Source organism: Cloeon dipterum, chromosome X (genome assembly GCF_949628265.1).
Source record: "Cloeon dipterum chromosome X, ieCloDipt1.1, whole genome shotgun sequence".
In the NCBI taxonomy this organism is placed as follows: Eukaryota; Metazoa; Arthropoda; class Insecta; order Ephemeroptera; family Baetidae; genus Cloeon; species Cloeon dipterum.
In genome coordinates this window covers 4933434-4953591 of record NC_088790.1, presented here as the reverse complement: position 1 = coordinate 4953591, position 20158 = coordinate 4933434, and the positions used below count along the sequence as shown (strand labels likewise).

The window sequence follows — 20158 nt, the reverse complement described above, 5'->3', positions numbered from 1 at the left end:
AGCTAAAAAGGCATTCTTGTTTACAAATAAATAAATGTTAACTTGTAATTTCAATGGACCTATAACCTTAAATATTTTAAGTTGGTAGCATGATGAGAAGCAAGCAAAAGCATGACACACCCACATCAATCAACTTGAAGCCTATCGCAAAGTATTTCCGGTTTGCTTGCTGCTTTGTTTTGTTTACTCTCTCTCTCCAACTCTGATTATTTCGCCCGCAGAGAAACTTCAATATTGCAAACAGACGGGTTTTTTCTCAGCGAAGATTAGACGACTGGAGAGTGCTGCGGGAATTTTTAGAAAAGATCCCGGCACGAAGTTGTGAGTTTCAGCTTCTTATATTCATGTTTGAACGAAACCAGAAATAAATAACAATCAATCTTGATCTTAAAGTAGTGTTCAAGAAAAGTGGTGTATGATATTTTTGAATTAATGTTCAAATAATTTAAGAATCTGATATATCGATGCAATATCAATTTTATCTTTACATTTCAGATAATGGCTGCTTCAGGGAATGCGACACGCACGCCTAAAGATGCTCAAGTTGTGATTTCAATGCTCTCAGAAGCCGGTATCACAGAATTCGAACCTAGAGTTGTAAATTTGCTCCTTGAGTTCACATACAGTAAGAATCTTAATACTGTGGGCTGAAATTCTGGATAAAATTATTCATCTTTGTACTTCAGGATACACAACAAGTCTTCTTGATGAATCTCGAGTGTACTGCCAGCATGCAAAGAAAAAGGTTATTGATCTTGACGATGTGAAGATGGCAATTAAGATGCAAACTGACAAAGTGAATACATCTGCTCCTCCTCGTGATGTAAGAATTTGTTATTTTTTGTTGATTCCCTTTAATATCGTTCATACAGCTACTGATGGAAATGGCCAAGAGCAGAAATTCCATTCCTCTGCCTCCCATGAAGCAGCAGAATGGACTTCGATTGCCTCCTGACAGATTTTGCCTATCTTCTTGCAACTACAAACTTCAATCAACTAAGAAGGTAAAATTTTGAATAAAGCGATTCCAAAGAAATAAATTTGGAATGTTTTGGTCAGGTTTCAAAGACCAATTCTAGCCTCATTTCATCAAGTGGTAGAGGCGGCATGCAACAAAGATCAGGAATTGCGGTAAAGACAACTCCTAGCTCAGGAATGACCATGGTTTCTTCACTTCAGCCTGCAACTCCATTGAAGACCAAAATCATCAGTCAGCAGAAACCAACAATCAAGATCTCGTCATCGTCTGGTAATTCTTTTTCATAGCTATGGAGATTTAATATTAACATTTTTTCCTGCAGTATATCAGCCTTCGGCAATGCCAAAAATCCAGATCGCTGCTCAAAAGCCTGTCAGTCAACCTGTCGTGGAGGAGGTGAAAAAACAAGAGGCTCCTGAACCCATGGAAACAGAATAATTTTGGCTTGATTGAAGAAAAGCCTGTGTTTCTATCTTTCTAAGAAATTTAACATTACGTAATAAAGCTAAGAGCTGCATTAAAACATAGTTAGTTTATTTGTTGTCATCATAGCTTTCAAGCACATCCGCAAGATGCTCATTGTCTCTAGGCTTCATATTCTTCCTCCTGTTGGCTGGCTTCCTTCTCTTAATTGGAATGACCTGTTTCTTAATTCCATGATCTTGCATCGACCGAATGCCCTGCAATAATCCAGTCAGTGGCAGCAATAGTGAGAAATAATGCGATGACACATACCTGCTTCTCCAGATATTCCTCAATTTTGGCATCGTCCATAGACTCTACAGCAACTGCGCGCCATTGTTTCTGAAATTCTTCGTCTACAACAAAATTTGCAGTCCTGTCATTGTAAAAGAGCACTTTTTTCTTGTCCATTTGCCTATTAATGTAGATGATTTCATCTTGAAGAGCCTATTTGAGAAAAGTTAATTCTGCTTATTCCAGTTTTTGTGAGTCATTTGAATACCTTCAGCGCCTTTTCACAATTTGGCAGAGATTCCTGCACATCCTCCAATAAGACTCCACCTAAGCCTTTCAAGTCTTGCTGTCTTAATAGTCGAAGCAGGCTCTTTTTGTCCTTCAGCCTGTATGGCGCTTTGAACAGAAACCTTTTCTCGCCAGCGCCATCAGGAGTAACGTCAATCTTTGGATTGTTCACCAGAGCTTCAGTAGCCAACCACTAAAAGTAGATTAAGTCACGGTTCACTCAAGGTTATATTGCAAAATGGCATTTTACTGACCCACACAGTCAATGAAATACGAAATAACTAAGCTAAAAATACTGAGGGATAGTCTACCTGCTTGACTTTGGAACCAACGTCCAATTGGTTGGTTTCATCCAAAATTTCTTCCAAATTCAATGTGTGCGTTTCCCCTCGTTGGTGTCTCTGGCGCATGTATTTGACAATCCTCGCGAGCACTCCAAATTTGTACTGAGAGCTTCCAGCGGAAGATTTGTAACTAATGGACAAAACGTCAACAAGGAAATAATATGGTGTGTCAGTTAACGCTTTACCTGTTGATTTCGATTTTTGGGGCAGCCGACGAATTGCTGGTCTGCGAGAGTTTTGGTTTCTTTGCATCTTTGCTGGAAGAATCTTGCGCCGGGTCTCGTTTCTTTGTTTCGACTCTGTAATAGTTTTTTAGAACAGTCTGTCCCAGTACATATAATAATTATTCATTCTTACGTAGGGGTGGCGATTGCCCTTCTTTTGAAGTTTTCTAATGACTTTGTCAGAGCCGAATCCATTGCACAATACTTTTAATCTGTGGCTGAAAACAGAGAGTTAAAGATTTTTACTGGTAGTGCTCTACAAACCGAAAAGGTTTTCGAAATAGGCTGCTTCGAGCAATTCTTTTTTATTTCTGTGACAGTTTATCTAATTGACGGTCTGAAAACGACTATTTGGTGGATAAAAGAAAAAAACTTGAATATTTTTGGTTTCGTCTCCTGCAATAAATTATATCTTAATGGAACACACGTCATGAAAAGCAATTTACAAATAAGCATGACGTGTGTATTAACATGTTTTGAAAAACATCTTTTAATTCGACAAATTTAAAATCAATGAAATCTTTTACTTTCTCCTTTTCTCAGATAATTAGTGTATGCTCTATTTTTTTAATTATCTATGATATTTATAAAAGCCGGGGTTGAAGTTTGAAATGTATAAAAGTAGGCTAAGCAGGTTATTTAACTTATTAACTCGGTTTGTAATGCTTTTATTGCTTAGTTAGATCTCGTATCAAGGATTTCAATTTAAACATAATTGCAACGATATTGAATTTCTGATGTTGTAAAATTGACAACAATTGTTGTAAAATTTACAACATCATCATTTGATGGTGTTTATGACTGACAAAAATTTTTTGGGGTCAAAAATCTCAACTACAATCCTAAATTTTTGAGCACAATAAACCTAATTTCGGTAACAGAACCAAAAATTGGATTGAACAAGAAATTAAAGCTGATTTAGACAGTTTTAGACGGTTTCAAACACGGATTGAATGGCTTAAAATTGAACCATAGCCAAATTTCACAATCATAGTTGGGGTTTGTTATTATGCTACATTAACATCGAGCCAAAATGTGTCTCCTTTTGAAGTCTTCCAGGAAAAAAACAGCTATGCAATTTGTTAGTTACAGAGGGTGACATAAGTACAGTACATCGATATCACACGAAATAAATTTAAAACGAAAGTTAGAAAATAATTACCTAGATAATAAAGTAAACAAATCTGGACTCCTTTCTTCTCCTCCTACGTTCCATCCGGTGTTTAGTTCGACGTTCAAATTTATTCTTGATTACGCTAGGGGGCGCGATCGAGCTCAAAATTTTACTTCTCTGGTCCGACCACAGGGTTCGCCAGCAATATTTTTGTTATGGCCCTCGAGATGTGCATGGTATTGACTGGATGCGCAGAACACATAAAACATCAAATGCGCACATCTACGCAGCATCTGATGTCCATTAATGAAAGCGGCCTCAAGCGCTTCACCCCTGCTAGCAATTCTCGAAGTGGTGTGAGCAAAAGAGGTCGCGCACCTTTTCATAACAACAGCCGACATTTTCTCTGAGTGAATCTTTTATTTTGCACGCGAGCACATTTAGCCGTAATTTAGTGTAATTCGCCACGCGGATTGATAATTGCTGGAACGCGCTTAATCGAGACGCGCGCGATCCTAGTATTTTAAAACGTGAACCGTCTGTGATATTTTCTTATTGATACGCAACTATAAACAAAGGCATCGAAGCAGCCAACTAACTCTCTCGCTCTTTCGCCAACTGCCTTTTACCGACACAACAACTGTTTCTGACCAATACTTTCTGGCCATTTCAACATGTCCGAAGAGGCTGTCGGCAATCAGCAGCTGGATGGCAACAATCAGTCGCCAGGTAAATCCAACATTGTTGTTATTCAAAAATGTGAGTGTGAATGAGCGAGTGAATGCGACGTCACCAGACCCAAACGCAATCGCGCCGACTGCTCCGTTAGCACCGCATTGGCATGCTGCACAACTCTTTCGTTGATTACAATTTTATTTTCAAAACGCGGCGGGCTCAATCAACTCCGATAATCAAACCCCGGCACCCCTTGTCGGTCTCTGGTTTTCGGCCCTGGAATGTTCGCGATTAATTGATTGGCTGCACATACAATCCACGGTATTCATGAAGGGCAGCAGGAAGGAATTGGCGCTCGAAGGATTTTTGCTTTTACTGGCCAAGCGAGATTTGGTTCGTTCGTGAATGCTTGTGCTTGGTATCACAAATGGCTGCAGTAACCCCCAGGAGGAGGGTTCCAACTTCCAACTATTTATAGAATTCGGCGCCTGCAGTCAATAAAGCGAGTGCGCTTCCACTGCAACTCGGAACTCGCCTTTCGCTCCAACACACAGGCCCCACTTAAAGTAAACACATGTTCGATATTGATGCGTGATGCGTTATCAAAAATGTCTTACTTGGATAGTTATTAATGTTTTTTTTACATTTAATTGTTGAAAAGAAAAATTTTCAACAGGAAGAATAATTCATAATTAGCTCTTTAGCTGCTGATATAGCGCGATCAATTTTTAGCGTCAGCAAAGTAACGAAATTAATTATAAACATTTTTTCTCGTGTGTATTTGGTGATGTACCAAGTAACGTGGCTCAATGTAGAGCGTAACAGGTCAAAAAAGTCGAACATTTTGCATTATTGGCTTTAGCACGTGGTACATTGAGGATATTGTTTGTGAGATTTATAGCAACATTTAAACTCTGCAATGTGCGATGTAATATCAGAACCAAGTCACTGTCCTATCTCTTAGATTTTTCCGAATTTTTCTGACAAACAAGTGGCTTGTCAATGATTTCTCGCTTGATTTCGATTCCTATCGTCACAATCTAAACAACGATGTGCAAATTATGAGCTAAATTTCCCTCCTAGCGAATTAAATCCTGATTTTCAATAAGGAGACAGTGCTCGCCTCTGGAGCGGCAAGCAAGCTTTGCAGCCGATATTCTCGCAAACTTCAACGCCAATAACCTTGGAAAATAAAACCTTTTTCCCTATTAATATCAAGAGTTTTTTAGGTACCGGCAGAAAGGATTTTTCACTCTTTTTTCCATGAAGCTTTACTTTGATGCGGGTGGCAGATTTTGTTTTAATTCAAATATAAATAACTCCTTTAGCATTTTAATACTGAAAGATCGAAAATTTTAATAGGTTTAGTACTCACAATCTCAAGATATAGCGCATGAAAACAATGTTTAAATTGCAATCAAAATGAGAGCTATATCCCCTGGAAATCATGAACATTATTGTCAGTCCCCCTATTGCGCAAGCCCTGAGGAATGTTTCAAGCCACAATCAGATGGCACCACCGCATACTTATGATTTAAGGCACCTCTGCTACGACTTAAGACTTAATCCTACTGCTGGCTGCTGTGCAATCTGCAATTAAAATAATTTATTCTGATGTGCTTTTAAACTAACATCCAATCCATTCAATCGCCGTTGATACGCAAAAAATCTTTGCTGATGTTTCTACAGGGATTGGCTGGACTGAATGTTGGTTTAAGCAATTCAAAAGTAATCATATCAAGTGCAGAAGGCAGGATTGAGTCTGAAATCATAGAATAAACGCCTTGAAATTTTGATCATACAGTGGTACCTTCTGCTGGCGACTTGAAGCACTATTATTTTCTCTACTTGCCAATCTGAAACTGAAATCGTTCGTGACGCGGAAAATTGGCTCTTCTATCGCCGTTGCTTTTGCAGTAAACGGCCCTCGGCTAATACATATTACTGACAGTTAAATTTACAAAAATCACCTTTTACACATCATGATGACACACCTGATGCTGACGTCACCCTCACCCTGAACACGAATCTGAGGCCAAAATTCAATATTGCCAAAATTGAACAAGGGACAATTTAACTCTTGATAAAAAATTCTTTTTTACTAGTCATGGATTTACCGTGGCACGAATATAATGGTCCCTTTTATTTTAACAAATCACCATTAAAATGCAAAAGATCGCGAGTCGCCAATTTTTAAGGTAGCAGTTGAAGTCAATTATTTTAAGTGGGGTCTACAATTTGCTTCAAATAATTCGCGAAAATGGCGCCTCTAACAAAGCTAATTTATTAATAAAGTTTATATCCCCAGCATAATATTTAGTGAAACTCACCAGTGGAAGAGAGAGATCAGAGATTTGTTCCAAATAAGAAAAAAAGGTGCACATATATTTGTAGAACAGAACTCTCCAGTAAAAATTTCCTCCCTTTTAGTAAAATTAGGTCATATTAATTATTTAAATAAAAAAACATCTAAATTAGCAGCGGGACCAGTTTCCCGCCGGACAGATCCAATTATGGCGTCGAAATGCAGGCAGCTGAGAGCCCAAGCTCATTTTGTTCTCTGTACAAGTGTCGCAAGTGTTTTCCGGTTTTTCCATCCGATCAGCCCAATTCGTTTAACGCAATGTATTAACTAGAATAATGTCACAAGCTCGCTTTATGCCTTCATTTTCATTTGCCTTCCTCACTCAGAGTGCGGTCCCCATTCGACGCCATAGCTGCGCGTGGCGCTAATCTGCGATCTCCGGGCACACCACAGAAAAATACATTTATTTTAATATATATACATACAACAGATAGAATTGGATATTATTCTACAATTGAGTGGTAAATATTACTCCCTCGCATTTTTCATGCTTGGCGGTATATTATCCGAGCATTAAATATACATATATCTACATTTAGAAGTGGAAGGACTTACATATTATATGTATTCCAAAGAAACCAAAACTTTGCAACTAACAAAAATGTGCATGCCATTTAAAAGAAATGCTAGTTTTTATATTATGGCAAAAAATAACAGTTTCTCGCCAGTGTTTTTAGAATCAGAAACACGCAGGGGTGGCGAACACTAAAAGTTGCAGTGTATGTATCATAAATTGTAATTTTTCTCACGTTCACATAGAAAAATTCAAAATATTCCTACTAATTTTTTGCCAAATTTACATACATACGAGTACCTAGGGCCCCCTAAAAATTCTTGTTTCTTATATGTAAATTCACACAAAGGAAACTGGATACGAGCAAGTGTCGGGTTATGTATTTCAACGTATTACATTCTAGTTACGAAGACGAAGAATTCGAATAAAATAACATTACCTGCGTATTAATGAAGATCAGATCAGAACGAATTTTTGCAGCTGAAATGTGTGAATGTGTACATATTATGACGATAATGTAATTTAAAAGACGATTTTATGGGAGCAAGGGATCAGTAGTTCAGTGCGTCGCGAATTTTTGTATTTTGTCAATTTGGGCGGTAAACGAGTGTAATGAACGAAGTGCGCGCAAGCGTTGCAGAACCAATGGGATGCGGCCAAGCTGACTGCCCTCCCTTCCGCACCCCCCTTTCGCTCTGCTGTTGTCTGCCGACTTGTCGAGCTGCGTCTGCAAGGTTGGAAAGCGAGCAGACTCGGCTGCAGGCTAGGAACTTTTCCGATCTAGACAATTCGGACGGCGATGGCTACTTGCACCAAGATTTTGCTCACCGAATCCAGCCTCATGGAGGTCACCAAGGTGGTAACCGGGGTCAAAAGATCGCGCAACGTCCTGAAAACCGAGTCCGGCAAATGCAAGAAGGCTGCGGGGCCTCGCGAATCGGCCCCCTTGCTCATGGGGTCGACAACGCTCGAGGGCCCCCACAAACAGCCGCAGAGGCCCCGTCGAAGTCGCGGCCGCCGCAACCCCCGAACCAGTAAGTTCGTCGTCCCCTGAATCGCTGCCCTGGACAAATCGATTTTTGTTAGCACCGCGCTCTGCCTGAATTAGTGCGTCGTGCACGTCTCGCCAAAGCGAACTAAACTGATTGTGAAATTTAATGAAATTCGTTTATACTCAGCTTCTATAATTGATTTATTATTTATGTAAAACAATCTTGTACACAATTGAAATGTTGACTGCGTATGAACTAATTGTCCCCCAATCATTTTAATGGTGTGTTCGAGCATCGTAAATTATATATTTAATTCCTCAGCGAATTAGAAACTGTGAATTTGTCCAATTTATTATCACCGTTGCACCCGGCATAATGGAATCCTGAACAATGATTTAAGTTCTGTTACAATCGTACAGCCCGACCAGGCTCAGGCAGGCACAAACAGGATATCACAGCAATTCTGTGAAAGGCCGACAGAATGTGCGGAATGTGGCACCACTCTTGCTAGCACATTAACATTACTAACATTTTTCCTAGTTTCTAATCATCTAATTTTTGAAAAGATTGGTTTGTACAAATAATTTATCAATCAATTTGCATTAAATTTAATATTTGCCATTGAAATTTTTTGATACAGTCTACTATTTTCTAAACAAAAAAAACCGTGGGAGGGAGATAAAAAAATAAGTTGCTTTTCGCTTAGCGTAGAACAGGTTTTCAGTGTTCTTGATCTCGCTTTTATCTTGAAGTGATCAAATGAATTCTACTTTTCTACGGATTCACACTGTCTGATGCTAGGGTATTCATTTCTGACCATATTCTACGCTTTGTCTGGCGTGAAAATTAAAGTTGTCATAGCGAAACTGCAATTTTAAGTTGAAGTCAACAAAATTCTCTATTATGGATATTTGTATCGTTTTTATGTACCTATTTTTTAAATTAATTAATGGTACGATCAACAAATAGGTGCATTTTTTGCTTTTTATCCCTGTCCAAGAACCAGGAAGGGCGCGCTTTTTAAAAATTGCGCTGCTTGGTTTTAATCATCTTGGAGCGAATTATCCTATAATTTGCTGTTTGCTGAAGATTCTTCTTGAAAAAAATTTAACATTTAGCACGTTATAGTATTCACGGCAAAAAATTGATCAAACGCTTCGTAAATATTTATAATTCAATAATAGCTTTTGTTAGCAACACAAATTAAATGCAGCAAAAAAACGTGGGTCGCAGGCTGATAAATTCAGTAGAATAAAATTATAAAATTTATCTGGCTTCCACATTTTTGATTGGACTGATTACAATGCGTCAGTAAAGAAATTATGCAATATAAATATCAATAATTTAACAAAGTTTGATGGATTTCTCAGCCAGCCGCTATGAATTTGGCCGATCTACGCCTGCCATGCGAGACGCCGGCCAAAAAGTCGTAAAAATAGGAATGTGCTGGTGAAAAAAAATGTCTCCAACTTTTAGGGCCCTTAAGCACTCTCAAACGAAACGTCTGAAATTTGGTCAGCCGCCGAGCCAAAATTTGAGCTTAAAATTTCGCGTGCCAGACCTCTAAAATGATCGATTGACGGCAGAGGTGCTCTTAATATCGAAGCTTTGATCTTTCATTGCATTATTCATAACAGAGACACTGCTATGTAAAGCCTTTTGTCTGACTTAAAAAATATGTTGGAAATTTTCAGGGATCTACTTCTTCTTCACATTCAAATTGAAATTTGATAAACATTCTTATTATGAGCTATATTTACACCGTATTTTTGCTTCAAAATTGAAGACTCTGTGAGATTAATAAATTTAAAATGAATTCGTGACTTTCATTTATTTGAACTTAGCCTTAAAAAACGAACTCATTAAAATAATTGTCACTTTTATTTCGTAACTGAAAGCAAATTTTTCGTCTATGTTTCAGAGCATCTAGATGAACCAAAAAACAATGAAGTAAAGGAGCAACTCGCGGAGAACGATGCTGAACTGGACCGGCCAAAGGAGCCCAGGCTGCAGTACACGCGGGATGAGCTGATGGCATTGAAGGCCCATCCCTTGTGCATCCTCCGACCGGACTGTTTTGACCCCAGCAAGAACAAGTAGGAGCCTCAATTTCTAAATCCCTCTGGCAGAAACTCACATGACTTTTAGGAGGGTTGCCAACTTGAGTTGCATCAAAGACTTTGGACAGGCGACAGCTGGTCAAAGTGGAGGCGGCGGTGGACGCGCCTGGGAGAGGGGCAAGCAGGACTCGCCCACCCCGGCTGACGACCCCAACGCCATCGTTCTTGGGCCTGAGAAGGTGAAGCGCGTGGCCGATCCGAGGGAGCGCATCCGCAAAGAACAGGATGGCATCGTGCTCAGTCCTCAACGGCGAAGCTTCAACACTGGTTGTTTTGTTCCTGGGGGTGGCTTGGCCGCTGGGTGCGGCATGGGGGCCAACGCTGTAGCCCCCAATGCCCCCAGACGGCCTGAGAGCCCCCTCGGAAAAGGGGATAGTAGGTGAGCACAAAGAAATTGTTTACTTGAAAGATGATGAACTAAAGATTTTTTATAACTTTTTTTGATGTTACGGTTTTTTGCCACACTTCCAAATCATTTTTGTTTTAAATGATTCAATCTCTAAATAACTTGAAGCAATGTTGCTGTCTGCAGAGATAATCAAATACGTGAGATACCTACTCGTCGCATTGGCTCTGGCCGGATTATGAATCGTGAGGCCGAGAGCAATGCAGGAGGCGGCGGACGGGGCTGGGACTTCAACGAACGTAGCGGCGGCCGCATGAGCAGTGAGAAAGACGACTTTTCCTCCTTCCGAGGGCTTCGCGAGCGCGATCGTGACGAAAGATACGACCGCCGCTCCTTCGGCCGGGAGTTCGAGAGGAACGAAAAAGATAGACGTGGCGGGCAGGGTTCCAGATATGGCAATGACCGCCGCCGTGATAGAGATGATGAACCAGAGTGGTTCTCTGGCGGACCAACCTCACAGCATGACACGATTGAGTTGCACGGATTTGAAGATGGAGACGGTAAAAAGAAGAAAAAGCAGGGCACGCCACCAAAAGCAAAGTCACCAGGTGAGTCCAGACGGCATTTTATGGATGGGCTTTGTCGAGAATTTCAGCTAGAAATGTCTGTTTCTACACATTACCGGAAAATGCCGGTCAAACGCTCAGAGGGGAACAAATAGTTCCAGGTTGATCATTATATTAATTTTTATTCCATTTCTAGGCATCAAAATATCTCGTTCAGGCCATTGAAAAATGTATGATTTACATGTAGTGCAACTTTTAAATTTATTAATAAACTAAAAATGTGTTAACAGTACAAATCATCAGCTTGAAAGCTATGAGAAATTAATTAAAAAATTGAGAACGCCTATTTTCAACGCTAAATGAATTTAGAAAATATAGCCCTGTCCCTGTCCAAAATCGAAACAAACAAATTTTTTTGTAATTTAATTTTTTGTTGGACTCAGGATGCTAAAATTAATTTGGTAGTGTGTTTCCCAAGGATATTATTTGTTGGATGAAAAACACTGGGCATTTCCTATTTTAATACTTAAAACGTAAAATAGGAGGAAGTTTTTGAAAAAAAAAAACGACAGTCCTTTTGTCAAGTTTCTTCCTTTTTATCAAACCCTGGAGTCCAGCGCATTTTCTTATCCACAAATCCTTCATCTCTTGCAGTTTCTAAAGAGGAGGAAGGTGAGAGGGCAGTCGAGCAAGTAGTCGAGGATAAAAAAGTTGAGCCTGAAGTGGTCAAAGGGAAAGAAAACATTGAACCAAAAGCGGAAGCGTCCAAGGATTCTTTCAACATTGAGGAATTCCTCAAGCATGATATCCATGGAGACTTGAGTCACGTATTTGTAAGTATCTTTCAGAAAATTATTTAATTTGATTTTAATATCTTGCTCCATAATAATACGCAGGCTCCTGGTGGCTATCAGAACGAAGCCACTGAGCAAGCTGGAGGCTCTAGATTTAGTCGCTTCTTTAAACCAGAGAGCCCAACCGACAACAGAAGGTCATCTATCCAAGACGAATTTCTCGGCAGTTTCATGAAAGAAATAGACGAGCCAAAGGTAAACATACCTGCTCCAGGAGGATCAGAGGCGTATTTCGCACCAATCTCACCTGCGGCTGCGGGAAGTAGTGGCCCCGCAGCAGAAGCTGACAAGTCAAGCAACTTGCTAGCTATGCTGCAGCGTGGTCAGCAGCAGGAGAAGCACTCCAAGATCAAGGAACTTGAGAGGAGTGGCCGCTTTCACAGTGTGGAGGAGCTGGAGGCGAAAATGCTGCAGCATAATCTGAATGCGTCTCGCCAGTCGGACAAAGACCAAGAGGCGTTTCAAAAGCTGGTGAGATGAGATACGGGTCGATTAGTAGCTCTTTGTCCATTGTGTGTGAAGTTTTTTTGTGCATGAATACTTAGTTGGTGGTATTTACAGTTTATGCAGACGTCTCAGGAAGCTGGATCTGGACCTGAAGACTTATCTGAAAACGGAAAGGTGTGTTCTGTGTCATTTGCTGTTCAGTTGTTTTTTTTTGTACCGCAAAGCTTGTAACTAAAACACAATCTCGATGACTTTTTTCACGCAGGACCGCAAGGATGGTCAGTCAGGCAAACCAAATCCTGCGTCTCGACTTTCAGGTCGCATCATTTCGCAGGGCAACAAAGATATTGATCCAGGTACGCTACTCCTACCTTTGGGCATGTCAAATTTTACAGTCATTGATTTTCTTCAGCCATGTTTGGTGCTTACTCAGAGCAGAAGGGTCATCCTCAACAGCAGATCCATCCTCAGCAGCAACAGCAGCAGCAGATGCCAGCTGTTCCGCAGGATGTTCTGCTGAAACTTCTTGAATTGCAGCAACAACAAGTTCAACAGCAGGTTAGTCATCATATTACTTATAAGAACTTTGATTTTTTTCTATTTGTTAATAGAGTTTCCAAACGTTGCAGATTTAAAAACCCTTATAAAAATATAAAATTGCCATATAAATATTTTAATCAATCGCGTCTATCTTTTTATTTAATAAACAGCAGTTGCACCGCCAGCAGCAACAACAGCAAGAGAGCAAGTTCTACGGTGGCCGGGGAATCTTTGGTGGCGGAAGTGCTGCCACTTCTTCCCCAGTTCCACCTGATGTGCAGGCTTTCATGCACAACGTGCACCCGAATCATGACATGATTATGAGACCTGAAGCTCAAAACATTCTCGAAGGTCTCCGACATGGCAAGCTGACAGTGCAGCACCTTGTTCACCAGCTGCACAACCAGACCATGAACCCGCGCGTCAAGGAGATGGTGGCTGGCGTGATTAAGGTTCACCTCCAGCACCAGCAGCAACAACAGGCCAGAGCAGCGTCACCACTTGTGCCAATGCACCAGCAAATGCGGATAACGTCGCCAATGAACGGTGGCGAAGCGCTCATGCACCAAGGTGTGTACTCATTAATTAGTAACGCTTGTTGGGAGTCAAGTTTGGTGGTGGCTTTCAGGTTTCCCGTCTATGGGAGGTGTTTTAGGCACCAGTCCTGTTCCCCCAATTCAAAGCTCCTCGTTGACGGTGCAGCATTCAGGTACAACCCGCTAAAAGTGAATTATTACTGTGCGATTGGTTCTTTTTGTTTATTTAATGCATTTTAATGAGGAAACCCCTGTGGTCCTTCCACTCTTATCTTGCTATTTTATTTGCTTCAAATGTAATGTTTCTATGAAGCGTTTTTTGAGCTAATTCTTTTCGTTAATACTTAAAAAGTAGCATTGTAATATCAGTTTTGTCAGTGCCAATCGAGTCCTGATGGTTGAATTAAGTTAGGCAGCTGAATCATTCAATCAACAATTGTGCACAACTTATAAACTTTGGCGGTTTTTTGTCTGAACCTAGAAAAACGTGCTCAAAGACCACCGAGTACGAATCATAGACGCGAGCGGTCGTCTGATTGTAGGAAGCGCTAATATTTAACCGAGACAACAGCAGCTCCATACTGAAGCGAGTCAAGTGACAAAAAGTCTAGCTGCTGGCTGACCTACTTCATACTTCCGCTGGATTTCGCTGTAGCGGTGCTGTCTCAGTCTTAGACCAGCGATTGGTCATTGGTCCAATCAAATAACTCTTCTGATTGGTCGCCGGCGTTCTTGTTGCTTGATTCAGACAAAAAACCGCCAAAGTAACGGTTTTCACGTTTCCGCCAATTTTTGGCATGTCATGTCTACTGTGTGATTTGGCTGCTAAACTTCAATAATCAGGAATCGATTGGCACTGTCACAAATGAAATTCCAGTGCTGCATTATATTTAAATTTAATAATAATGTCAATCTTAAGGTGAAATTTTCCCAAACTTCTATAAAATAAAGTTTTTTGTAAATATTTCAATCCATTTTGCGAGCTAGAATTTCGTTCTTGGCTAAAAAAATCGCAAGAAATCCAATTAATATTAAGAATCATCAAAAATTCGTCTAGTCAATGAGAGTCTGCTTACCAAATTTCACGTTGCCCTTTTGGTTTATTTTTTAATTAACATGAAAATTCCCGTCGGTCTTCACACTACGGTCAGGCTCAGTAACTCATCTATTGTGCTAATTAGACGCTTTATCAGTCATTTCTTTATAATTTCATTTTCGAAATTTAAGATCCAAAGAATCCATATAATATATTTTTATCAAATTAATACCACCAGGGATCCCTCACCGAGTACCTTCACCGCATGAGCTCATTATGCACACGCGCCAAATCATGCAGAATGCCTTGCTGAAGAAAAAATTGGAGGAGCAGTCTGAGAATTTCCATCGCAAGCAGGAGAAACAGAGGTATTGCTCGTCATACAGCGTTGAGATCAAATTTTTATACCCATTAGCACTGTGTACAGGGCCATGTCGCCTTCTAGCAACAAGCCATCGTCATCTTCACCACTTGCTTTCACGCCCACTTCTGTACTGCGTAAGATGACTGCAGAGAAGGACTTTGAATCTGGTAAACTGATTAATGCCTCACCATTTTGTTGTGTACTTAAAGCAAAATTAAATTCAGCTGATCCTAAATCGGCCAATCGTCCTCACATGCCTTTGGAGCAGCACAGCAACTGGAAGTCCATTGAGCCTGTCGCGCCCAAGCCCCAGCAAGGTATTGCTCGTTAACATTATCTATTTGTCCTTAAACCTCATTTAGATATGCCTACAGGGCGTCCCATAGTCAAAGGTGGCAGCAACCAGCAGCAGCCACCCTTTAATTTCCAGCAAGACATGACCAGAGTTTCGCAGCCAAACATGATGGGCATGCAGAGAATGATGGGTGCTCCAAAGATGGGTGCCATGCAGCAGCAACAGGCTTTCATGAATCAGCAGAACATGTTCCAACCGCAAAATAGAGGTAACAGCTTGTGTCCAGTTAAATTCGGTGTTCCAACTCAAAATAAACTGTTCAACTGTTGTTTTTGATAAGAATGATCGGTTTTTAAAGGTTCGAGACTGCATTAATTGTTCCAAGTACCATCAGACCAACAGCCGCGGGAAAAATTATCAATTTCCGCGAGAAAACTCTTGAATAATACCGAATATTTTGAAACTCTGCAATGTTAGAAATTATAAAGAACACCACCACTGTATTCTTTGTAAACACTGTAAGGCTGCCAATGTCCGGGATTTTAGCTACTTACCCAGCTTGTCAAGGATTTAAAAAAATAATACTTTTAAACTCCGGGTTTTGGCCATTTATTGGTGACATAGGATTGTAATAACCCCTACCTACGCCCTATTTGGCAATTTTAACTAGTTACGCCCACCAATTTTGAATTTCCCGCCGACTCATCGTCTGGCACGCCCCTTAACCCCATCACCAGGTTTCTTGCGGACAGGATCTCTGGCAGTCCTAGTTTATTTTAGTTTAGAACTAGTTAACAGCAACTATATTAAGAGGGTGCAACTCCAGGGAATTTTAAAATTGAGGTGCTCCTCAGAAATTAGAAATAAAGGCATTGCATAATGATGCCACAAACCGCTGGAAAATCGCCATATTAATTTTAAGATCACGGGAATTTAGAAATAGGGGTGTGGCTCCCGAATTATTAATACAGGAGGCACGTGTCATGCCAAATAAAAAGAGTTACAGTTTGAACTTTCAAGTTATAATCGAGATTTTGAAGTAGAATCCTGATTGCATCATGGATTTACAGGTTAAATAAACCATTTACTATAGGAAGTGCATTGCATAAGTGACTGAATTGACGCAACTTTTGATTTCGTCAAGCACGTCTGATGGATTCGCTGTAGAGGCGACCGGACGAAGAGGGAAAAATGCGCGGAATTTTCGAAACGGAAATGTAAAATGAAATCGTGGGACGCGTCTTAAAGCGCGGAAAACTCGTGAAATTTGATTTGTTATCTGAACATTTTAGGTAAAATTCTGGTTCTTTCGCCCATTTTGTAGATACAATTGATTTTAAATACCTTAATATAAATAAATATTTGCCTCAGAAGTCCTGCTACTTAAAACTCGTATTTTTTTAGAAACTGGTGGTTGTAATGTCCGGTCTCTTTGCCCCTTATATTGTGATTTTTGATTTTTTGCAGATTTGCCAATGGATAATAGCGGAAGTAATTTACTACTGCAGCAGCTACTCTCAGGCCAGAGGTCCATCAACTCCATCAACATGGCTCAGCAGCAACCACATGGCAAGTCGAATCTGTCTGATTAGAATAAGTGATGTGCTCGTTACGCTTCTACGTCTTCTTTAGTTTAAAGTGATGCTAACTTTGGTTTTGCCGTGCATGCCGAGTGATATGAAGTGCCGATCAATGTGGTTGTAAAAACTGTTGTAGGCATGCCGCGCCCGTTGCGAGGTCAGCAGGCCGACTCGTCTAGTAGCACCAACTTGTCGCAGTGGTTCTCGGGTGCTGGGCAAATGGGCGCCATGCCGCCCATTCCGACCGCGAACACGTTTAGCGTGGAGGAGCTGGAGCGCAGACAGCAACCAACCACCGCCACGCCCGTGCACAACTAGCCGATCATTCGAGAACAAACGCTGTCGTCCAACAGAAAAAGAACGAACTTAACTGGCGAAATAGTGCAGGCCGGAATCGGTCAAGCCCTCAATGTGATACTGAATGAATGCGAGCCGGGTGTCTGCTAGATTGTTGAGTAATTTTAGACTTGTACAAAGAGCAAAGAGAATCATTGTCCTGCTACAGATTGCAACTGAGAGAGGCTGACTAATTAATATTAATTAATTGTGTAGAGTGTAGGGAGAAAGTGAAGGATATTACTCTCGCATACATTATTATTTATCTTTTAAGTTGGGCGCCAACTCTCGTGGCCGAATACTCGAATAGATGAATCAAAGCGAAAAGCGAACCCCCTCGTCTCCTAAAACGTACTTGCTAGTCGGCAATATTAAAACAACAACAACCAAGCGAGAACTGAATTGAAGTATGCAATTGTTCTGGACGTGCGCGCGCTAACTCTTGACTTCAGTTGGCATTCTTGATATAATCCAACGTCATTCCGTAAAGTTCAGTAATAAAGAGAAGGTGAGAAGACTGGTATACATAATTTACTTTTTGTCAGCGATTCCTTATTGTGGAAGCTCAAATTGTTTCAATTTTAGAATTATTTTCTTTTCATGTTCAAAAAATTGAACGTAGCAGTTACACGTTCAAGTTTGACTTGAACTAATAAAATTTTTCAAACTTGACCATCAGCGTTTCATTATTAAACAGCTTGACTCATTGAAAGCCAATATCCATAGTGTCTTGTTATGACTGCGTAAAACGAGAATTATTGCGAATCTACGTGAGATAAGAAAAGGTAAGTGCTTCTTAACCACCCTACTGACTACGAAAAGCAAAGTTATGAAATTTATATCTGGCAGAGTGTTTAATAATAGATAACAAATTGTACCGCATTCGACCAGGCTAAAGAATTACTCTTGATCCTCGCAATTGACATATTTTTATATCGCCTTTCCAGATTATTGCAGAGGCTTCTTGATCGAACATCACCAGCGATTAATTATTGCGGTTAGGATACTTTTATTTCGCAATTAAGTTCCAATCCGTTATTAGTTTTTCTTATATCACATTATTAGTGGGTCAATTGGGGTCCATTTTTATTCAGTGAATTACAAATGCAATTCAAATTTCTCCGTGACTTGGATCTTGCTAGCGCTGAGACTTGATTAACTTTTTTCCTGTCTTGCGTGCGAGTGAGCTTTTGCAGCTGCATCTTGGGAGATGCATGTCGAGGGAGCGACATGCATGATGCTACAGGGGGCGGAGACGCTGCGTGGCAGATTTTTCAAGGTCATCGAAAGAATCGGAGGGCTTTTACAACCTCCCGTTTCTCACGGTTTGTTACATTATAATTCTTTACGTAGACCTTTTTCAAGATCGCACAAATTTGAAATGAATCAAATTTAAAGAGTGATTCATGAAAATGATAAGGAAAATGAGAAAGAAAAATAACTAAGTTGGTCCAGGAAATGTTTTTATTGAAATGTCGGCGTTTCCTTGATGGCTTGACGAGTTGGAATAAACAACATATTTTTTTATCAGACCTCACTCCTGGCTTTTAACTTACCTACTGTCCGAGCGCCTGAAAAATTCGAAGCATTGCATATAAACTGAATATACCTCTTAGCAAAGAGCAAAATTTTTAATTTGAATTTTGCCCAAGCCAAAATTTAAAATACCTGCAATGGTGATTCCATTCGATTGGGGAGGGTTGCGGCTCGCAAATTGCAGGCAAGCACTTTTTAAGCATGCGTGAATTATTTTCACGGGATGCGATGTTGCATATTTTAATAAATAGACCACCGTGCGGGCCGGACTATTAACGCGAGGTGGTCCTATTCTGTAATGCTGGGCCTTTCTCTCTCTCTCGTTCATGAGTCAATGCACTATGTTATTGACCCGCGAGCGAGTCGAGTTGCTCGCTTTCAGGGGTACTACTTACCCGATCTCTCTCATTGGATATTCGGAGGTGATAAACCGACCAGATTGATTTAAAGATTCCGATCGACATGATTCAGTCAAATACGAAAAGCATCAGTCGCGGGGCTAAGCGCATCAGCTGCTTCCAACTCCACTGCTCCAAATAATACATAATAAAGGGAGAAACCAATCCCGCTAACAGCTGATACATTTGCGAGGTCAACATAACTTTCCTCTACCCACCAACACATCAAGTTAAGGCGTAAAAACAATTCCTTTGAAAATGGAAAATCGTAACTTGGTGAAATTAACATTTTTTACCAAATATTCGTACAATAATGTAATGGCGGAAGGAAATTCTACGATTAATTGAACCGAAAAAAATTTCCTTCGGGGAAATTATTACATACACTAAACCTAACATCTCCTTCCTCCAGATGTTTGGTTTGTCTACTACCCGTTTGGAATGCGAAATTATGGCTATGTATATGTGGCTACTTTTCTAGAACCTAGAACATTCGTGAAGCACGCGGCCGTGTTATGCTTAAAACGCAAACGCATTCATTCCGTCATTCCTTATCGATGAAGCAACGAACACACTTAAAAAACACGCTTTGTTTCCTGTTTCGATCGTAGGGGCTTGTGAATGACGCAAGACTGCACATGATGCAGAGAAACACAATGCACTTTACGCAACGGAGCACAAGTTTAGTCACTAGTGCCACACATATGGCAGAACAACAATAGACACACACAGATCATTCGCCTACTTGTAGACTCTTCGCCAATGAACTAACTGAATAATTTGTCGACGCCGGACACAGGTGATCAGCGGAAACGCTCGATTAAGTGCCTAAGGAAAGTTAAAAGTGAATAAGTGAAACTGAATATGACGAACTCATGACACGGCAATCGTTGCTGCCACATCGCGGCCGCCATATTGTCACGTGATAGCCCATTTCAAGCGTCCCAGAGCTGCGCAAGTGTTATATCCGCGCAGCATAAAACATCAACGACGCCTCCTCTGGCGTCGTTTCA

The 20158-nt window shown here is 40.5% G+C and overlaps 3 protein-coding genes across 10 annotated transcripts; 2 read left to right on the top strand and 1 right to left on the bottom strand.

Moving 5' to 3' along the window:
- Positions 1-177: 177 nt before the first annotated feature.
- Taf9 (TBP-associated factor 9) lies at positions 178-1506 on the top strand. The gene is made up of 6 exons (XM_065493458.1): positions 178-321; positions 496-625; positions 687-823; positions 873-1004; positions 1060-1249; positions 1302-1506. Exons 2-6 carry the CDS (start codon positions 499-501, stop codon positions 1415-1417), a joined length of 702 nt encoding a protein of 233 aa, XP_065349530.1. The 5' UTR covers positions 178-321; positions 496-498; the 3' UTR covers positions 1418-1506.
- On the bottom strand, positions 1493-7772 carry TfIIEbeta (transcription factor IIEbeta). 2 transcript variants are annotated; one of them, XM_065493456.1, is made up of 7 exons: positions 7639-7772; positions 2665-2749; positions 2493-2606; positions 2275-2437; positions 1944-2156; positions 1715-1888; positions 1493-1659 (listed from the first exon to the last, which is right to left on the bottom strand). In XM_065493456.1, the coding sequence occupies exons 2-7, from the start codon at positions 2724-2726 to the stop codon at positions 1513-1515; spliced, it is 873 nt and encodes a 290-aa protein (XP_065349528.1). In that variant the 5' UTR covers positions 2727-2749; positions 7639-7772; the 3' UTR covers positions 1493-1512. The 2 variants fall into 2 exon arrangements, with proteins under 2 accessions (XP_065349528.1, XP_065349527.1); XM_065493455.1 differs by lacking the exon at positions 7639-7772 and adding an exon at positions 3694-3842.
- On the top strand, positions 3978-17883 carry LOC135945636 (eukaryotic translation initiation factor 4E transporter-like). Of its 7 annotated transcripts, none has more exons than XM_065493441.1 (17): positions 7899-8233; positions 10113-10287; positions 10340-10690; positions 10844-11265; positions 11878-12056; positions 12120-12548; positions 12639-12698; positions 12790-12880; positions 12937-13082; positions 13235-13634; positions 13693-13773; positions 14875-15004; positions 15064-15167; positions 15225-15317; positions 15363-15563; positions 16763-16864; positions 17012-17883. In XM_065493441.1, the coding sequence occupies exons 1-17, from the start codon at positions 7999-8001 to the stop codon at positions 17191-17193; spliced, it is 3381 nt and encodes a 1126-aa protein (XP_065349513.1). In that variant the 5' UTR covers positions 7899-7998; the 3' UTR covers positions 17194-17883. The 7 variants fall into 7 exon arrangements, with proteins under 7 accessions (XP_065349517.1, XP_065349510.1, XP_065349515.1 ...); XM_065493440.1 differs by having other exon boundaries at positions 15052-15167; positions 15375-15563; XM_065493439.1 differs by having other exon boundaries at positions 15052-15167.
- The last annotated feature ends 2275 nt before the right edge of the window (positions 17884-20158 follow it).

Coding starts and splice junctions, on each gene's coding strand:
- Taf9 (XM_065493458.1), top strand. CDS start 499: ATGGCTGCTTCAGGGAATGCGACACGCACGCCTAAAGATGCTCAAGTT. Junction 626..686: donor GCTCCTTGAGTTCACATACA/GTAAGAATCTTA, acceptor TTTGTACTTCAG/GATACACAACAAGTCTTCTT. Junction 1,005..1,059: donor AACTTCAATCAACTAAGAAG/GTAAAATTTTGA, acceptor TGTTTTGGTCAG/GTTTCAAAGACCAATTCTAG.
- TfIIEbeta (XM_065493456.1), bottom strand. CDS start 2,726: ATGGATTCGGCTCTGACAAAGTCATTAGAAAACTTCAAAAGAAGGGCA. Junction 1,889..1,943: donor ATTGTGAAAAGGCGCTGAAG/GTATTCAAATGA, acceptor TTTCTCAAATAG/GCTCTTCAAGATGAAATCAT. Junction 1,660..1,714: donor AGGAATATCTGGAGAAGCAG/GTATGTGTCATC, acceptor GGATTATTGCAG/GGCATTCGGTCGATGCAAGA.
- LOC135945636 (XM_065493438.1), top strand. CDS start 7,999: ATGGCTACTTGCACCAAGATTTTGCTCACCGAATCCAGCCTCATGGAG. Junction 12,881..12,936: donor CAACAAAGATATTGATCCAG/GTACGCTACTCC, acceptor GATTTTCTTCAG/CCATGTTTGGTGCTTACTCA. Junction 13,774..14,874: donor GTTGACGGTGCAGCATTCAG/GTACAACCCGCT, acceptor TAATACCACCAG/GGATCCCTCACCGAGTACCT.